Below are 19,766 nucleotides of genomic sequence, written 5' to 3'. Positions count from 1 at the left end.
CATTGCCCAGACTGACCTCAAACTCCTAACTTCAAACAATCCTCCTGCCTCAACCTCCCAGGTAGCTAGAGTTTAAAGCCACACACTGTGCTTGAAGACCAACTACATCTCCAGATGAGGGTATTCAAAGGTAATGAACTGGTTCCCAGGCATCTGTTTTATAACAGATGCACGAGGGTTTATCTTACACTCCTTTTGATATTTAATGCTCATAAGATTGATGCCTCTATTAAAACACAGATGGTGTGTATCCCATTTAAACCCAGTTCAATATAATCATTGTTTGCCATGTGCAAGTTGGAATCTAAGATGAACAGAAAGCTGACCAGAAGACCTAAAACTCTTCTTATGAAGATGCTCTTGGCTTCGCTTCTTACCTTCACCAGCAGGTCCTTTGCCTCCTTCTCCAGCCACCGTGGGTAAAAGGGATTGTCCATGCGGATAGAGTGGAAGAGCTCCTCCTCATCCTGCCCGTGGAAAGGTGACTGACCGATCAGCATCTCATAAAGGAGAACCCCGAAGGACCACCAGTCCACAGAGTGGTTGTATTTCTGACCCAGCAAGATCTGCACAACCAAAAGGCAGACACAGAATTAGTAGGAATGAGGCTGAGGAGTGACAACTCTTCCTGAGCGTCTCAAGCCACGCAGTAAATGGTCAAGGGGAAAGATGTGTGAGGTTGCCCCAAAATCACCCCAAAAACTCTCTCCTGAGAAGCCGATGACTGGATAGCGATGTCCAAACAAGGCTGAAATGTTTGAGTCTGAGTAAGCTCTTTTCAGTTTCCATTTGTATTTTTCCTCTGGTTTTAAAGAAACAATGAAACTGTGTCATTAGTTTTTATTTTCCCATCAGTGACATGAGAACTCAGGTGGCAGATATCGGACCTATGAAAGGTGGCATATGTCTGAGTTCTCCAGAAGCTCTGGTGTGAGCCTTGAAACCAAGCCCACATGCTTTGCTGACTTGTACTGTCCTGAGTCTTTGCAGAAACTCTCTGTAGTAATAAAGCATCCAAAGTAGGCCATCTGGACAATTCCCTTCCTTAAAGCCTCACTATCTACGGCTGTTCGGTTCAGGAGGCACAACTGTAATCACTGATATGCAGACTCAAATTGTGTCCTGTGCCAGGAAAGAGAGCCTAAAATAAAGAGCTCAAATCTAGGCCAGGTGTGGTGGCTCAAGCCCGTAATCCCAGCACTTTGGGAGGCTGAGGTGGGTGGATAACCTGAGGTCAGGAGTTCAAGACCAGCCCGGCCAGCATGGTGAAACCCCATCTCTACTAAAAATACAAAAATTAGCCAGGTGTGGTGGCAGGTGCTTATAATTCCAGCTACTTTTGAGGCTGAGGCAAGAGAATCAATCACTTGAACCTGGGAGGTGAAAATTGCAGTGAGCTAAGATCGCACCACTGCCCTCCAGCCTGGGCAACAAGAGAGAACCTCCATCTCAAAAACAAAAACACCCCAAAGTGCTCAAATCTAGAAATCAGAGATCTCTAAGAACTACCTACAGCTAGTTGCAGGATCTGAGTCTATCTGCTAGGGAGGAAGATTCAAAGTCTGGAAGCTGCCCTAACATTTTGAAAGATTCCTATCCTTTCACCAACCCACTCTTCTAGCAAAAAAGCTTTGTATGTTGATCTTTCAATGAATTCCTTTTTGAATGTTGGAAGGTAGAGGGCACGTGCCACTCTGCTCAGTGCCTGACCTTCTCTGAGATGGCATATGGTAGGACCCATCCATGGATGAGGAAATGAGGAAAATGTGCTGGTGGGTATATAACAAACAGAAACACAGTCAGTTTGTTGAGACAGCTGGACTCACTTGCTCATTGCAGCATCATTCACAATAGCCAAGATATGGAATCTAAGCGTCCACCAGTGGATAAAGAAATTGTGCTATATATACACAGTGGGGTATCAGCCCTGAAAAAGGAGAAATTCTCCATTTGCAACAACATGGATGAACCTGGAAAACAGGTTGAGTGAAGCAAGCCAGGCGCAGAGAAACAAATACTGCAAAGTCTCACTTATATGTGAAATCTACACACGCTGAACTCGTGGAAGGTCAGAGTGGCGGCTGCCAGGGGCTGGGCAGAGGGTGGGGAGGAGGGGTTGGGAAGGCATTGAAAAAATTGTGGTATATCCACACAGTGGATTATTATTCAGCCTTAAAGGTAAGAGAAACCTGTCACATGCTATGTGAGTGAACCTTGATAACATTATGCTAAGTGAAATAAGCCAGGCAGGGAAAGACAAATATTGAGTGATTCTACTTATATATGGTACCTAAAGTATTAATTGCAGGTTTTGCCTTTATTTTCAGTGACAAAAACTTCAATTACTTTTGCAGCAACCTAATAGTTAAATTCTGGAGACAGGAAGTGGAATGGTGCTGGGGGACGGGGAATGGGGAATGGGGAGTCAGTGTTGAATGTGGATAGAATTTTGGTTTTCTGAGATGAAAAACTTCTGGAGATTTGTTGTAAAACTATACAATACACTTAATTATTTATTTATCTTTGAAATGGAATCTCACTCTGTCACCTAGGCTGGAGTGCAGTGGCATAGTCTCAGCTCATTGCAACTTCTACTTCCTGGGTTCAAGCGATTCTCTTGCCTCAGCCTCCTGGGTAGCTGGGATTACAGGAGTATGCCACCATGCCCAACTAATTTTTGTATTTTTAGTAGAGACAGGATTTCACCATGTTGGTCAGGATGGTCTCAAACTCCTGACCTCAAGTGATCCACCCACTTCAGCCTCCCAAAGTGCCCGGCCCTACATTTAGCATTACTGAACTATACACAAAAATAGTTCAGATGGTGAATTTCATGTTATGTGTATTTCCCCATAATTAAAAACAAAACCCTAGGACATAGCAGTGGCACATAAAAATTTTTTAATGGAAAAGAGGGGGAAAAAAAATCGTCAGTTCATGACTGCTGCTCCAAGGACGAGTTGCAGGCAAGTTGTTTATTACCCAAAACAAAATGGAGAAGGAATAACAGGACTGAGGCACTAAACTTAAAAGCAAGACAGTCGGAGGCTCTTGGGGATGAACATCTGTTCTATCCTGCGAGGTGTTCAGGCTTAGCTAGGTATATCTGTGAACACACACATATAAATACACACTCACAAAAGTTATTTTGTTATTGGCACTACTCATATAAGATGGAATTTTCTCTTCCTTCTTTAATGGGCGTTTGGAATGAGTGGCAGAATTGTAGCACTGATGGCCTTGGGAAAGAAAATGACACTACAATTCCAGTCAGCCTCCCAGCACTTTGGGAGGCCGAGGTGGGCAGATCACCTGAGGTCAGGAGTTTGAGACCAGCCTGGCCAATGCGGCGAAACCCTGTCTCTACTAAAAGCACAGAAATTAGCTGGGTGTGTTGGCGCATGCCTCTAATCCCAGCTACTTGAGAGGATGAGGCAGGAGAATCCCTTGAATCTGGGAGGTGGAAGCTGTACTGAGCAGAGACTGCACCTCTGTGCTCCAGCCTGAGTGACAGAGCAAGACTCTGTCTCAGAAAAGAATTCTAGAGATTCCAGTATTTTCTAGGAAAGCCCCATGTTTTGATGTTGGTGAGCTTTTTCAGATGGAGCAGACTGATGTGCATGGCAACCCCTCCCTGACCCTTGGCCACCTGGGCCCACTCCTGGGGGACGGATCGGCATGAGTGAGGCCCAGGGGTGCCATGAGGCATCTCTGACATAGGCTTGCTAAACAAACAAAAGAATAATGTCAACAGCAGCACAACAGGTTTTCTGGCCATATAAAATGTCACAGGCTCTACTTTTGGCTTAATCCCTTATTGCACAGTTTTGGGAGGATCTTTTAGCCCTCCTCAACCTCCTTGTGAAAAACGGGAATCATATCTGGCCAGCTTTTTACAAGCTTCTTGTGAGAATCCAATGAAAAGTAGCAAAGTCAAGGTGATTTGTCTTATGGGACGACTATAAATACTATGATACATATCTGTTCCGATGATGAGCTTGTCCCCATTTCTGAAAACGAAGATCAAGTTGCAAACAGAATTTTGCTATCTGTTACTAATTTCCAATGTAAAAATGCTACCCACTACTCTTACCTCAATATTTACATACTAACGTTTACGTTAGAATTTAGAAAAAATAGGCTTTGCCTTGAGGAATCATCTAAAAGTATACCTAGTGAGAATGATAAGGAAATTTAAGATGCACCCAACACAACCTTTCCTCAATTTGTTGGGCCAGGGATAGATGCAATTTCTGAGATGTGCCACAAGGCGGTGCCAAAGCAACAAGAAAGGCCTGAGCCACCCAGCTTTGTAAACAACTTCATTTTGGCAGGACAAACAAAAAGAAAATTTGGAAGGACAGGAGACAGCTGTGTGCAAATTAAGCCTTCTAAGCTTGGCAATGTTAGTAAAAAATTTCAGTTTTACTTTAGGAGGAAGCAGCAAAATGCAAACTCACAACAGAATGTCTGCTTCAGGAACACTGACACGTGTTAGGTATTCAACAAACATTTTGTCTTATTGATAAGAATCCACCTGAACTAGGCACGCACAGTTCTCTCTCTCCTATAGCAGGTGATGATTGGGCTTAGAAAGGCAAAAGGTCTTATTTAAAAGTCTCCTAGTTAGTGAGCTGAGAGCAATGTTCTGAATTCTGGTCTTTTAGGATTTTACTACGTGATTTTCCTTCCATATCATAATGTGCCTCTTTTTTTTTTCTTATATATTATTGCATTTTGGGTTTTGGGGTACATGTGAAGAACATGCAAGATTGTTGCAGAGGTATATACGTGGCAATGTGGTGTGCTGCCTTCCTCCCCATCTCCTATATCTGGCATTTCTTCCCATGTTATCCCTCCCCAGCCTCCCCACCTCCTGCTGTCCCTCCCCTAGTTCTCCCACCACAGACCCCAGTGTGTGATGCTCCCCTCCCTGTGTCCATGTGTTCTCATTGTTCAACACCCGCCTATGAGTGAGAACACGCGGTGTTTTTCTGTTCTTGTGTCAGTTTGCTGAGAATGATGGTTTCCAGGTTCATCCATGTCCCTACAAAGGACACAAACTCATTGTTTTTTATGGCTGCATAGTATTCCATGGTGTATATGTGCCACATTTTCCCTGTCCAAATGCCCATCGATGGGCATTTGGGTTGGTTCCAAGTCTTTGCTATTGTAAACAGTGCCACAATGAACATTCATGTGCATGCATCCTTATAATAGAACAATTTATAATCCTTTGGATATATACCTAGTAATGGGATTGCTGGGTCAAATGGAATTTCTATTTCTAGGTCCTTGAGGAAGCGCCACACTGTCTTCCACAGTGGTTGAACTAATTTACACTCCCACCAACAATGTAAAAGTGTTCCTGTTTCTCCACATCCTCTCCAGCATCTGTTGTCTCCAGATTTTTTAATGATCGCCATTCTAACTGGCGTGAGATGGTATCTCAATGTGGTTTTGATTTGCATTTCTCTCATGACCAGCGATGATGAGCATTTTTTCATATGTTTGTTGGCCTCATATATGTCTTCTTTTGTAAAGTGTCTGTTCATATCCTTTGCCAGATTTTGAATGGGCTTGTTTTTTTCTTGTAAATCTGTTTTAGTTCTTTGTAGATTCTGGATATTAGCCCCTTGTCAGATGGGTAGATTGCAAAAATTTTTTCCCATTCTCTTGGTTGCTGATTCACTCTAATGATTGTTTTAGGTCCCATTTGTCGATTTTGGCTTTTGTTATCAATGCTTTTGGTGTTTTAATCATGAAGTCCTTGCCTATACCTATGTCCTGAATGATTTTGACTAGGTTTTCTTCTAGGGTTTTTGTGGTGTTAGGTCTTAAGTCTTTAATCCATCTGGAGTTAATTTTAGTGTAAGGTATCAGGAAAGGGTCCAGTTTTTGCTTTCTGCACATGGCTAGCCAGTTTTCCCAACACTGTTTATTAAACAGGGAATCCTTTCCCCATTGCTTGTTTTTGTGATGTTTGTCAAAGATCAGATGGTTGTAGATGTGTGGCATTGCCTCCAAGGCCTCTGTTCTGTTCCATTGGTCAATATCTCTGTTTTGGTACCAGTACCATGCTGTTTTGATTACTGTAGCCTTGTAGTATAGTTTGAAGCCAGGTAGTGTGATGCCTCCAGCTTTGTTCTTTTTGCTTAGAATTGACTTGGCTATGCGGGCTCTCTTTTGGTTCCATATGGAGTTAAAGGTGGTTTTTTTCCAGTTCTGTGAAGAAGGTCGGTAGCTTGATGGGATAGTGTTGAATCTGTAAATTACTTTGGGCAGTATGGCTATTTTCATGATATTGATTCTTCCTAACCATGAGCATGGAATGTTTTTCCATCTGTTTGTGTCCTCTCTTATTTTGTTGAGCAGTGGCTTGTAGTTCTCCTTGAAGAGGTCCTTTACGTTCCTTGTTAGTTGTATTCCTAGGTACTTTATTCTCTTTGTAGCAATTGTGAATGGCAGTTTGTTCTTGATTTGGCTCTCTTTAAGTCTGTTATTAGTGTGTAGGAATGCTTGTGATTTTTGCACATTGATTTTGTATGCCGAGACTTTGCTGAAGTTGCTTATCAGTTTCAGGAGATTTTGGGCTGAGACAATGGGGTCTTCTAAATATACAATCATGTCTTCTGTAAATAGAGACAATTTGACTTCCTCCTTTCCTAATTGAATACTCTTTATTTCTTTTTTTTTGCCTGATTGCTCTGGCTAGAGCTTCCAATACTACATTGAATAGGAGTGGTGAGAGGGGGCATCCTTGTCTAGTGCCAGATTTCAAAGGGAATGCTTCCAGTTTTTGCCCACTCAGTATGGTATTGGCTGTTGGTTTGTCATAAATAGCTTTTATTATTTTGAGATACATTCCATCAATACCTAATTTATTCAGAGTTTTCAGCATAAAGGGCTGTTGAATTTTGTCAAAGGTCTTCTCTGCATCTACTGAGATAATCATGTGGTTTCTGTCTTTGGTTCTGTTTATGTGGTGGGTTATGTTTACAGACTTGCTTATGTTGAACCAGCCTTGCATCTCTGGGATGAAGCCTGCTTGATCGTGATGGATAAGCTTTTTGATGTGCTGTTGCAATCTGTTTGCCAGTATTTTATTGAAGATTTTTGCATCGATGTTCATCATGGATATTGGCCTGAAGTTTTCTTTTCTTGTTGAGTCTCTGCCAGGTTTTGGTATCAGGATGATGTTTGTCTCATAAAAGGATTTGGGAAGGATTCCCTCTTTTTGGATTCAGAAGGAGTGGTACCAGCTCCTCTTTGTATGTCTGGTAGAATTTGGCTGTGAACCCATCTAGACCTGGGCTTTTTTTGGTTGGTAGGCTATTAATTGCTACCTCAACTTCAGCCCCTGTTATTGGTCTATTCAGGGTTTTGACTTCTTCCTGGTTTAGGCTTGGGAGGGTGCAAGTGCCCAGAAATTTATCCATTTCTTCCAGGTTTACTGGTTTATGTGCATAGAGTTGTTTGTAGTAATCTCTGATGGTGGTATTTCTGTGGAATCTGTGGTGATATCCCCTTGATCATTTTTTTATTGCATCTATTTGATTATTTTTTCTATTAATCTGATTTAGTGGTCTATGTTGTTGATCTTTTCTAAAAACCAGCTCCTGGATTTATTGATTTTTTTGAAGGGTTTTTTTGTGTCTCTATCTCCTTCAGTTCTGCTCTGATCTTAGTTATTTCTTGTATTCTGCTAGGTTTTGAGTTTTTTTGATCTCGCTCCTCTAGCTCTTTCAATTTTGGTGATAGGGTGTCAATTTTAGATCTCTTCTTGCTTCTCATGTGGGCATTTATTGCTATAAATTTCCCTCTAGACACTGCTTTTAATTTGTCCCAGAGATTCTGGTATGTTGTGTCTTTGTTCTTGTTGGTTTCAAAGAACATCTTTATTTCTGCCTTCATTTCATTGTTTATCCAGTCAACATTCAAGAGCCAGTTGTTCAGTTTCTATGAAGCTGTGTGGTTCTGAGTTAGTTTCTGAATTCTGAGTTCTAACTTGATTGCACTGTGATCTGAGAGACTGTTACGATTTCTGTTCTTTTGCATTTGCTGAGGAGTGATTTACTTCCAATTATGTGGTCAGTTTTAGAGTAGGTGTGATGTGGTGCTGAGAAGAATGTATATTCTATGGATTTGAGGTGGAGAGTTCTGTAAATAGTTCTGTAAATGTCTATAGATTTGCTTGATCCAGGTCAGAGTTCAAGTTCTGGATAGCCTTGTTAATTTTCTGTCTTGTTGATCTAATATTGGGATGCCCTGCCCAGTGAGGAGGCAGCCTAGTCACAGTCTGCCAGCAGAGGCTTTGCTGAGCTGCTGTGGGCTCCACCCAGCACCATGTGAACTTCCCTGCAGTCATGTTTATAGGCGTAGAGTTAGAATTGCCTCGGCAATGGCGGCCCGCCTCTGTAACGGTGGACTCTCTCTGTAACCGTGGGCTGCGTCAGTAATGGCAGACCACCTAGGCAATGCCGGACTGCCTTGGTAATGGTGGATGCCCCTCCCTGACAGAGCTGGACCATCCCGGGTTCAGCTGTGCTTGCTGTGAAACTCAGTCCAGAGCGTTTCAGATTGCTAGTCTTTGTGGGGGTGGGACTGGCCGTGCCTGATCACCTGGCTCCCTGCCTCAGACCCCTTTGTCTTCAATTGAACAGGCGACTCTGTTGCTCAGGCATTCCAGTCACCAGTTGAAATGGTGCCTGGACTGCGCTAGGGGCTTGTGGCGCTTTTTCACTGGGGAATCTCCTGCCCTGGCTCCATTTCAGTTCCCTTTTCTTCAGTTGAACGGGCAACTCTGTCTCCCAGGCGCGCCAGTCACCAGCTGAAATGGCACCTGGACCCGTGTGAGTTTTTGTGTGGAGAGTTCAAAGGCTAAAACAGCCCTCTAGAGACCCATGGCACTCCACTACGTGGAAATCTGCTGGTCTGTGGGCAATAAAAATCTGTCTGGAAGTGCAGCAGCCACTCACCCTTCACACGCTTGCTGGGAGCTGCAATCCAGACTGCCTCTTGATTTTAAACCTCAAGCTGACATGCTCACACCATGCTCAATTTTTTTTTTTTTTTTTGAGACAGAGTCTCACTCTGTGGCCCACACTGGAGTGCAGTGGCATGATTCCAGCTCACTGCAACCTCTATCTCCTGGGTTCAAGTGATTCTCCTACTTCAGTCTCCTGAGGAGCTGGGATTAACAGGCGTGCACCACCACACCCAGCTAATTTTTGTATTTTTAGCTGGTTTCACCATGTTGGCCAGGCTGGTCTCAAACTCCCGGCCTCAGGTGATCCTTCCGCTTGGCCTCCCACAGTGCTGGGATTACAGGTGTGAGCCACAGCGCCCCGTCCATGCTTTCTTTTTAAAGAAACTGTGGTGGAGAAACACCAGCAAGCGTGGCCCGTTTCTCTCTCAGCGCCGGGACCTTGCCTCACTATGGCCTCCTCTTCTTCCTTCCTCGCTTTGACCCAAAGAATCAGAGGCACAGCTCAAAATGCACAATGAAACCTGAGAAAGCAGCAAGAGATAAATAGTTTCACTGTACGATGCCAGAGCGAGCCACATCTGTGCTCCTTCAGCCTCAGGGGCTGGGAAGTTGGGTCTGGACTGGCGAGGCTCTGCCACCGTGATGTGCAATTGGGCAAGTGCTGCCCCAGAACTCAGTGACCTTCTGGGGCCAATACCAGTTTGGTTTCCAGGGAACTCTGACTTTCTCCAGGGAGCTGCTTCCATGCATTGCAATCCCATCTGGATTTACTGAGTGTCCAGGGTGCTGTAGAAAGTATGACGTTTACAGCTAGGTGCGGTGGCTCACACCTGTAATCCCAGCACTTTGGGAAGCTGAGGGGGGCGGGTCAAGGTCAAGAGATCAAGACTATCCTGGCCAATGTGGTGAAACCCTTTCTCTACTAAAATTACAAAAATTAGCTGGGTGCGGTGGTGTGCACTTGTAGACCCAGCTACTTGAAAGGCTGAGGCAGAAGAATTGCTTGAACCTGGGAGGCGGAGGTTGCAGTGAACTGAGATTGCACCACTGTATTCTGGCCTGGCAATAGAGCAAGACTCCATCTCGAAAAAAAAAAAAAAAAAAAAGAAAAGAAAGTAAGTACAATGTTTCCCTGTTTAACTGCCTTCCTATTCTTTGTCAAAATGAGTTTGGACCTCCAAAGAGACATCAGCCTCTCTTTTCCCCAATTATAGGAAGACGGCGGGGGGAGGGGAGGCCGTGGGGCTTTTGAAAGGCGCTTTTAGGTCTCAGGAGGAGTGGCCTAGTGAGATGGTCCCCAGTCATGGGAGCACAGGTCTGTTTTTCCTGTGTGGCTCCTGACACTGCTCTGAAATGCATGCACTTCTGAGATTTGAGTTCTCCTGACAGAAACTATCAGTGCCTGCCAGATAGACTCTATGGCCTCTATCCCAGCTGTTCTGTGTTCCTGGGTTTTAATTTTTTGCCTCACTTAGTCGGCTTTTCCCCAGCCACAGAGTCCCCTCCTTGAAGGTGCTTACAGACATGTTCATAGGACAGACAGCAATGGAACACGCATAAAGACCACGCAGGGCAGCATCAACTTTGAACCACACAAGAGAGGTGGACATTTCCCTAAGGTGCAGAGGCAGGAGAACACAGCTCCAGTTTTGTTTGGATTTTGAGGGAAAAAGGGGCAATGAGGAAATGAGTGAGATGAGGGAAAATGTCACTGAGTGGATGGTGGGATGGAAACCTCAGACCAGGGGCAGGATCTTTCCAGACAGAGAAGGGGAAAGCCAGGGAGGGTTATTTAACAGACACCCAGAGGTGGGGAATCCAGGACTCGTTTAGAGATGAACTTTTAGGGTGTTTGACTTAGTGTGGTCGTTTATTTGGAAAACAGCTGATGGTTGCTGCTGTTGATGGGTAGATGAGCTGTGGCCCCTGATGGGGAGAAGCTCAGTGGATTGGTCAGGTGGATGCAGAGGTTCTGTGGTTGCACAGGAAAGGGAACAGCTGGCTATCCCTAAAGCCAGTGGCAACTGTAGGGAGAAGATGACTGTGGTCTGGGGAGGACCGTATACCAAGGATGTGCAGTGGCAGGAACAGTGTGGCCTGGCCAGGCAGGTAGCACTTTAACGTGGCAGCACATGTTCTTAGGGACCTACATTCAGGACCGCGACTGACACCCAGCTGGGAATGGGGACTCCTTGAGGATATTGATGCTGGGCCGGGGCAAATCTGCACAGCACAGAGGAGAATGTGGAGACCTGGCTGAGCAGAGGCGTCTGGGGGTGCATCGACCCAGGGGTGGCCTCGATCATCCCAGACGTGACAAGAAAACCCGAATTTGCATTTGTAATACAGCCATTAAAAAATTCTAAAATGAGGAAGAATTGAGGCTTCATGACTACTTACCATCCAGAGTGACACACTGAGAAACTTAAACAAGAAGTGAAGACTCCTGGGGGAGGAGGGAAGCTGCATCTCAGAAGGAGCTTAGCGGAGACTCGGCTTATCCACTTATTTTCCATGCATCGTAAGTTGTGCTATCATTTTGGGTTCTGTTTAATTTTTTTTTTTTTTTTTTTTGAGAGAAAGGGTCTTGCTCTGTCACCCAGGCTGGAGCACAGTGGTGCAACCTCCGCCTTATGGGTTCAAACAATTCTCATGCCTCAGTCTCCCATATAGCTGGGACTACAGGTACCCACCACCACACCCAGCTAATTTTTGTATTTTTAGTAGAGACAAGGTTTCACCATGTTGGCCAGGCTGGTCTCGAACTCCTGACCTCAGTGATCCACCTGCTTCAGCCTCCCAAAGTGCTGGGATTACAGGTGTCTACCACCACGCCTGACTATTTTTTGTATATTTAGTAGAGACAGGGTTTTGCCATCTTGTCCAAGCTGATCTTGAACTCCTGGGCTCAAGTGATCCGCCCACCTCAGCCTCTCAAAGTGCTGGGATTACAGGTATGAGCCATTGCGCTTGCCTGAGTGCTGTAATTTTTTACAAAATGACAAGGTCTTAATCTGCAAAGAGGCTTGGGCTGAAGGTAACACTGCAATAGCAATGCAAACATAACGTTTGGATGAAGATAAAACTGCACTAAAATAATGCTTTCTTAAGAAGAACATAAGAAAATGGCAATGCTGATGTTTTTATTTCTCCCAGGGCAAGCTCCGTCAGCCAACAGAAGATCGGTTAAAAAATGAAATATAACAAAAACACTGCTTTTAATTATGGACTTAAATGTGCTATTGTCAGTGACATGCCTTGCGTTAGTGCATGTCGTAAAGTCTGTTTATATTACATCTTTGGGAAGTATCTTTTCCAGCTATGACAGCCATCAAAACCAGAATGGAAATAAGTAAATCAGACCTTTCTATCCTAGAGTCCTAAAGTGCGAAAACAAGATTTTAAAAAAGTTATTTAATCTCATTATTTTTATGTAGAATACTATGTTGTTATTAATAAATAGAATTTAATGTTGTTTTTATAAATTATGTATTGTTAGTTTAGGCACATTTGATAACACACAGACTATTTTAGTTGGTGACAATGAATGTGATTCATATTTAAATAGACAGATCTTGGGGATGCTTTTCTAACTGATCAAAAAGCATGAAGATATATAAAGAGCACACCCTGGTGATGGATGATAAGGGGGAAATCCAGATGGAAGGGTGTCACCAGGAGCCAGGCAAGAGATGCTCATGTTCTTCACAAGGGTAACAGCAGTAAGGGTGGGGAGGACCTGGAGAGCTGGGAGGAGCTGAATGAAGGGGACTTGTTTGACCTTGAAGAAGGAATCAAGGGAGTCTGAATTCAGTCACAAGTTTAAAGGAGTGAATGGACATGAGAGGTCCAATTTTAGAAGGTCTTGGTGTTTGGGTGGATTTGAGGGATAAGAAAGAAGGTGGAAATTTGGCTAATTCCTAGTTTTCTCTCTAGAAGACTGAATGGATGACACATAGTTCACCAAGGAAGAAAAAGAAGGAAAGAGGGAATTAGGAAGCAAGTTCAACAGAGTGAGTTTTGGACCTGCTGTCTTTGAAGGACTCATGCATTTACTTGGAGGTCTCAAGCAGGAAAATGGATGAATGGTCTGGGGCAGGAAGAAGTGCAGGGGGCCGCATTCACTTCAGAGCGAAAACCACAGTCACCCGTGGAGGATGTGAAGTAAGAAGAGAAGCGGCCCAAGCACTGAATCACGTGGAGATAAGCACATGTGAGAGACCAGAGGGAGAGAAGCAAGTTGTGGAGGCCGGATTCTGCAAGAAGCAGACGGAAATCGGGAAGGAAGGTTCGCTGTGGAAAAGGCCCGGCAGCCAACATCCATAGACAGAAGTGCATCAGAGTAAGGCAGTCACCCCAAGGTGCTGTGAGGTGAAGAGGAAAGAAGTTGAGGTGGCTCAGGTGGGGTTCAGGGAGTGACAAAGGAGACCATTGCCAGTGATGGCAGTGAGGGTGCTCTGAGCAGAGCGCATGTGGGCATATCTCAAAATTACGATGAAGGGGAATTCAGTAATTGAGTTGAGTCTCTCCTCTCAGGTCCCTTTCACTCGTGCTTTGATGAGCTTTGGCTTCACTTCAAATGAAAAATGGTTTATGGCATCAATACCTGTATCTGTGCTAACCTGAATGAAACATAGATTTCTATGATCAGAAAGTTACTTAGTCAATGAGCCTCATTCTGTGAGTTCAACAATGCCATGTAAGCTAAAAGCCAGCATTCCTCATGGAACAGATGCCCAGGTTAAATTAAAATTACATATCACCCAACCACAGGGCAAAGCTACATAGTTCTAGGACTCAGGTGGCTACAACTCCTTTGGCAACGACAGGAACTTGCTCTTAAGGAGCTTCCCGTCTAGTGGTGCAGGGAAGCATGTATGATATCAGAATGTGGTAAGAACAGCTGAAGACTATTAACTCATCCATGTATAAAGAACTCTTAGAACACCAAGACTGGGCTTGGTGGCTCATGGCTATATATAGGCTGTGGTGCACAGATCATGAGGTCAAAAGATCGAGACCATCCTGGCCAACATGGTGAAACCCCGTCTCTGCTAAAAATGCAAAAATTAGCTGGGCGTGGTGGCTTGCACCTGTAGTCCCAGCTACTTGGGAGGCTGAGGCAGAAGAATTGTTTGAACCCAGGAGGCGGAGATGGCACCACTGCAGCACTCCAGCCTGGTGACAGAGTGAGACTCCATCTCAAAAAAAAAAAAAAAAAAGAAAAACTCTTACAGGCTGGGCTTAGTGGCTCACATTGTAATCCCAGCACTTTGGGAGGCTGAGGTGAGCAGATCACTTGAGGTCAGGAGTTCAAGACCAACCTGGCTGACATGGTGAAACCCCATTTCTACTAAAAATACAAAAAAATTAGTTGGACATGGTGGGAGACACCTGTATTCCTGGCTACTCAGGAGGCTGAGGTATGAGAATCTTTTGAACCTGGAAGGTGGAGGTTGCAGTGAGCCGAGATCAGGGGCGGAAGAAGCAATGGTGTGTGGCCGCGGCATGCCGAGGTGGGAGCAGCCTGCCGCTGCGTTCCTACCTCCGGGGCGATGTAGTCGGGTGTCCCGCAGAAGGTATTCGTCTTGGCATCTCCTAGCATGTTCTCCTTGCACATTCCAAAATCCGCGATCTTGATGTGTCCATCTTTGTCTAACAGGATGTTATCGAGCTTCAGGTCCCTGGAAAACAAAAGCAAAGCAAATCTCATATGAATAAATATAATTTGGTTAACTTAAAATTCATGCCAACAATTTTTTCTTTCCTTGGAGAACAGTAACCTCTTAAAAGATCCCATTCCATTTTTAGGGGAATGTAACTAATAACTTTTTTTTGAGACAAATTGTCACTCTGTTGCCAGGCTGGAGTGCAGTGATCTCAGCTCACTGTAACCTCTGCCTCCTGGGTTCAAGCAATTCTCTACCTCAGCCTCCCAAGTAGCTGGGATTACAGGAACCCACTACCATGCCCAGCTAATTTATATATATATATGTTTTTTTTTTTTTTTTTTAAGTAGAGACGGGGTTTCACCATCTTGGCCAGGCTGGTTTTGAAATCCTGACCTCTTGATCCACTTGCCTTAGCCTCCCAAGAATTGGGATTACAGGCATGAGCCACCTCACCCAGCCCTGATAACTTTTTAAAAAACAACCAAACTTTGCTTCCCTGTGATGCCACCTGTTGGTCCAAGGGGGCTTTCTACTGTTATCATGTGTGACACCCTGAATATTTGAAAAAAAATGACATCGAGTTTTCTCTTCCCTCACCAAGTTCAGGGACTTCGCTCCTGACGATGTGGTTTTCAGACCCTTTTACCTTGTATCACGGCTGAGGGAGATGTGGCCTCTGGGGGAAACTGGAAGACGGGCACACATTCTGGCCTCCACCTTCCAAATAACTTGAATTTGTCAGTTTTCCTCTTGAAACATGGTGCTCAGAATGAAGCCAGCATCTTCCAGAGAGAGAATCTGATTGCTGCAGGTTACACCATCCTCTTGCCTTTTGCCACAGTGAACTAAGATCCTGCACCATATTTTTTCATAGCTTCATCACAATAATGCTTAATATTGAGTTTATTGTAAACTAAAACCTTCAGGAGTTTTTTTTTTCCCCCAAAGAAACCCCAGAAAGTGGCTTATCAGGTTTTTGGGAGTTGAGACTTCTATATATTTAGTACCCACTCCCGTGCTTGACGAAGACCTGCACATCTAGAGCACACGTGGTCTGTGATACCAGCTGCAGTGGGTGGAATGGTGGCCCCCGGAAGATAGGTCCATGTATGTTCGTGTCCTAACCCCCAGAACTTTGTGGATATGCCCTTATTTGGACAAAGGGTCTTTGCATATGTAATTAAGTTAAAGCTCTCAAGGTGAGATTATCCTTGATTATCCAGCTGGGCCCTAAATCCATCAAGTGTTCTTAGAGAAGACAGATGGGCCAAGAGAGGGCCATGGAAAGACAGAGGTGGAGACTGGGTGCTGCGGCCACCAGAGGCTGGCAGAGCAGGGGCTTGGAGGGGGCACGCCCTGTCCACATCTTGCTTCCAAATGTCTGGCCTCCAGAATGGGATAGAATAAATTTCAATTTTTTTAAGCCACCAAATTTGGGATAATTTCTTATGGCAGCCCTTCAAAACTAATACAACAGTTTGATGAACAAATTTAGAAAATTATTATCCTATGAGGTCAAAAGAAAGAAATGAATTGAATCCTTTTGTTAATTCAGTTGCCAAAGTAAAAGTTTAGATAAGTCAAATTACACACAATTGAATAACTTCTTACTATTCAGCTTATAATAAGTAATAATTTCTTACTATTCAACTTATTTCTTATTAGGCAGCAGGCCAGTCTTAAAGCCAACATACTTGTCTGGTGACCCATCCTCAGTTCTAACTCTCTGCTGCTGACTTTCAAGGGTCTCCTGCAACCTAATGAGCACAAAAAATAAACCCAGGCTTTTTTCTTGTTGGTGCATAAGAAGACCTAAAGAACATAACTTCCATGCATGGGCAGGGTAAGACTCAAAAATGGGTATAATTTGTTGTGATAGTAAAGCTACTTATGGACATCTATTGCTTTTTTTGTTCTGAGTGTCAGTAATTTACATGGTGACATGATAGGAAGAAGCATTGTGACACAGGGAAAGAAAATGCACTGAGGTGTGTGAGTTTAGGGTTCACGGGGTCCCTTCTGGTCTAAGATCTCTGTCTCTCTCTTTCTCCGGCCCTTCCTAATTTTTATTCCTCCCTTCCATTTTATTTTTTTAAATTTTTTGAGATGGATTGTTGCTCTGTTGCCCAGGCTGAAATGCAGTGGCGTGATCTCAGGTCACTGCAATTGCCACCTCCCGGGTTCAAGCGATTCTCTTGCCTCAGCCTCCAGAGTAGCTGGGACTACAGGCATGCGCCACCACACCCAGCTAATTTTTGTATTTTTAGTAGAGACTGGATTTTGTCATTTTGGCCAGGCTGGTCTCCACTTCTAACCTCAGGTGATCCACCTGCTTTGGCTTCCCAAAGTGCTGGGATTTACAGGCATGAGCCACCACACCCAGCCCCTTTCATTTATTTATCTGTCCATCCATCACCATTCATACATCTATCCCATCCAATTATCTGTTCATTTACCCATCATCCATCCATCCATCCACAACCATCCACCCATCTGTTCATCCACTGTCCATCCATCCATCCACCCATCTGTATATCCAATTACCCATTTATCCATTCATCATTCACCCATTTGTCCACCGATCCAACCATCTGTACCCATCCATCCATCTATTCACTCATCCATCCATCCATCCATCCCATACCCATCCATCCATCTGTTCATTCATTGTCCATCTATCCATCTGTATATCCAAACACCTGTTTATCCATTCATCATTCATCCATCATTTGTCCACCCATCCAACCATCTGCACCCATCCATCCTCCATCCATCCATCCAACCATCTGTTCACTCATCCATCCATCCCACATAAGTTAGTCAGCGCCTAGGTACAGAAATATTTTAGATATATTGCAGGCCTTACATATATAAATAAAAATTTTTAAAAAAAATTCTGATAAGGGTTTTTAAATAATATTCTGGTATTTCTCAATTTCCTGAAGATTAAAAAAAATTATAAAACAGCTGCTTATGATTTTGTAGACCAAAAAATTATATTCAAAGAGGCTGCTTAAGAAGACTGACTTCCCAAACCTTTCTTAAGCCTTTAGTTCCGTGACTCTGAATAGGGCAACCCCCGCTTGGCTGCACCCTCAGAAAATGGAGAGGTTCTTCCCCACTAAGTGAATTCCACGCTCTGTAAGCACCAAAGCTTCAATACTAATCATCTGGTCTCCAGGAGCTCAGCCACCCTCCTCACTAGATCCTTTCTTTTCTATTTTTCCTTCTAATCTGCAGTGAGTTGGAAGCCTGACAGCTAAGCTTGTAAAGGTTTGTATGTTAAATAAGTGCAAACTATATTTTGAGAAAAGAAGTAAGGAGACTGAGGTACAATAGCTTCAGTCTAAGGGCTTGGAGAGAAGAAGGTGAAATAATGTCATATAGCAGAGTTCTGTATTCATGAAGGTGGACACAGGTGTTCTGTGCGCTTCTCCAAAGTGTGGAATCGTGGGTTTTCACAAGCGTATGTCAGTGTTCAGAGAAGGGCTCTCCTGCCTCAAAAGGAGACAATTCCGTAAGCATTTCTAGGTGGCCCAAAGCAAAGACAAGCAAAAGCAAGAGGTACAAAGGGGACAAAAGAGAAAGCAAAAGACAAGGCAACAAAGAGAAAGCAGGGCAGTGAAAATGGGGGAAGGAGGAGAAAGAAGGCATTCAAGTGAGAATCAGTGTAAGAGGCACAATGAGCTCAGCACTTTCCTGCTTTTGAGACTAGCATGTCTTCTTTGGTTGTGAGTAAGTCACCATCCATGTAATCACTGTGGGCAGGAAGCCTATGTGTGGAGCTTCCTCCCAGGAAATCACATGGGCTGTCTCGCAGCACTCGGTACAATGATTCAATTAACCGAGCCAGGAAACCCAGTATGTCAGCATTTCTTCCCACAAAGCAAAATTTACCTGTAGACTATTCCTTTGGAATGAAGGAACTGCAGACCAAGAATTATTTCAGCAGCATAAAACCTAGGGGAAAGAGAACCAAGGCTCAACGTGAATGTAGTCACAGAACAAAATCCCCAAACCCAGGCTGACCTTTTATGACATGCTTTGTGTGGCTAAATGGCGTCCACACATAAATCTTTAATCCTAACAAAGAAGATGTTGTCCATTCAGTCTACATATAAGAAAGTGGAGGCTCAGACACCTCCAGACTTAGCACTAACCGCATAAAACAGAGCTGACTTCTGAAGTGAGTCCTGCCTGTATCTGGTACTTGTTCTTATATTTTAAACAACAATGCTCACATTGTCAACTTTTTGTTTTTGCTAATAAAACATACAGAAATTAATAGTACAGGCCAGGTACAGTGGCTGTAATCCTACCACTTTGGGAGGCACAGGTAGGTGGATCACTTGAGGTCAGGAGTTCGAGACCAGCCTGGCCAACATGGTGAAACCCCATATATACAAAAATTAGCAGGGCATGGTGGCAGGTGCCTGTAGTCCCAGCTACTTGGGAGGCTGAGGCTTGATAACCACTTGAACCTGGGAGGCGGAGACTGTAGTGAGCTGAGATCACACCACTGCACTCCAGCCAGGGTGATAGAGACTCTGACACCCCCTCCAAAGAAAAATAGTATAGATAATAGGCAAATAATTTTCCCCTCTATTTTAAACTCTGCTTGGCACCCATAGACCTGTATGCACCATTTTAAATAGAAGTGGCTGGTTTATTTTTGTACTGAGAACCTTTAGCCTGGGAAACACTTACAGCCCCAGAGGTGGAAAAAAGGATATTAGCAGATTCAAGATGATAAGTTACTCTTTATCTTCAACGGTGAGAAGCTTAAAGAGAATCAGTTTACGCGATCACTGGTGGGATTAGGTTGGACATGAGAGAGAGCTTCCTGGAAGGGAAGTTTGCTGGATCTTGTGGAAGAATGCAAACTTCTCCTTCCTGGAAGGCATTTAGGACAGGCTGGATAGCATTGGTCCGAGCTGGCTGGAGATGACAGTGGACTAAGTGAATCCTTTTCAGCATGAAAAATGCCCGATTATTTCTCTGCTACAAAAATCCAGTAAAATTACCTTTGGGTGCACTGCTGAGGCTTCCCAGAGGCAGTGAGCTCAGCAGAGTGCTACCCACTAGATGTGACAAAGAGCCATTCC

General features: G+C 44.1%; 1 protein-coding gene across 7 annotated transcripts in view; it reads right to left on the bottom strand.

Moving 5' to 3' along the window:
• The window catches only part of PRKCQ (protein kinase C theta), a 146,345-nt gene that overhangs the window by 12,658 nt on the left and 113,921 nt on the right, over window positions 1-19,766 (bottom strand). For 6 of the 7 annotated variants that reach the window (XM_032258165.1, XM_032258161.1, XM_032258166.1 and 3 more), the window contains exons 14-16: window positions 18,559-18,621; window positions 14,535-14,673; window positions 378-566 (exon numbers count right to left, since the gene is read on the bottom strand). In XM_032258165.1, coding sequence (XP_032114056.1) covers window positions 378-566; window positions 14,535-14,673; window positions 18,559-18,621 — 391 coding nt within the window. Of the gene's footprint in view, window positions 1-377; window positions 567-13,497; window positions 13,612-14,534; window positions 14,674-18,558; window positions 18,622-19,766 lie in introns of those variants that run through there. The other variant, XM_032258167.1, reaches the window with a different exon arrangement.

This window comes from Sapajus apella, unplaced genomic scaffold, assembly GCF_009761245.1.
Source record: "Sapajus apella isolate SASKATOON/1434 unplaced genomic scaffold, GSC_monkey_1.0 scaffold100, whole genome shotgun sequence".
NCBI classification, from domain to species: Eukaryota; Metazoa; Chordata; class Mammalia; order Primates; family Cebidae; genus Sapajus; species Sapajus apella.
This window is presented reverse-complemented; position numbering and strand designations above follow the sequence as displayed.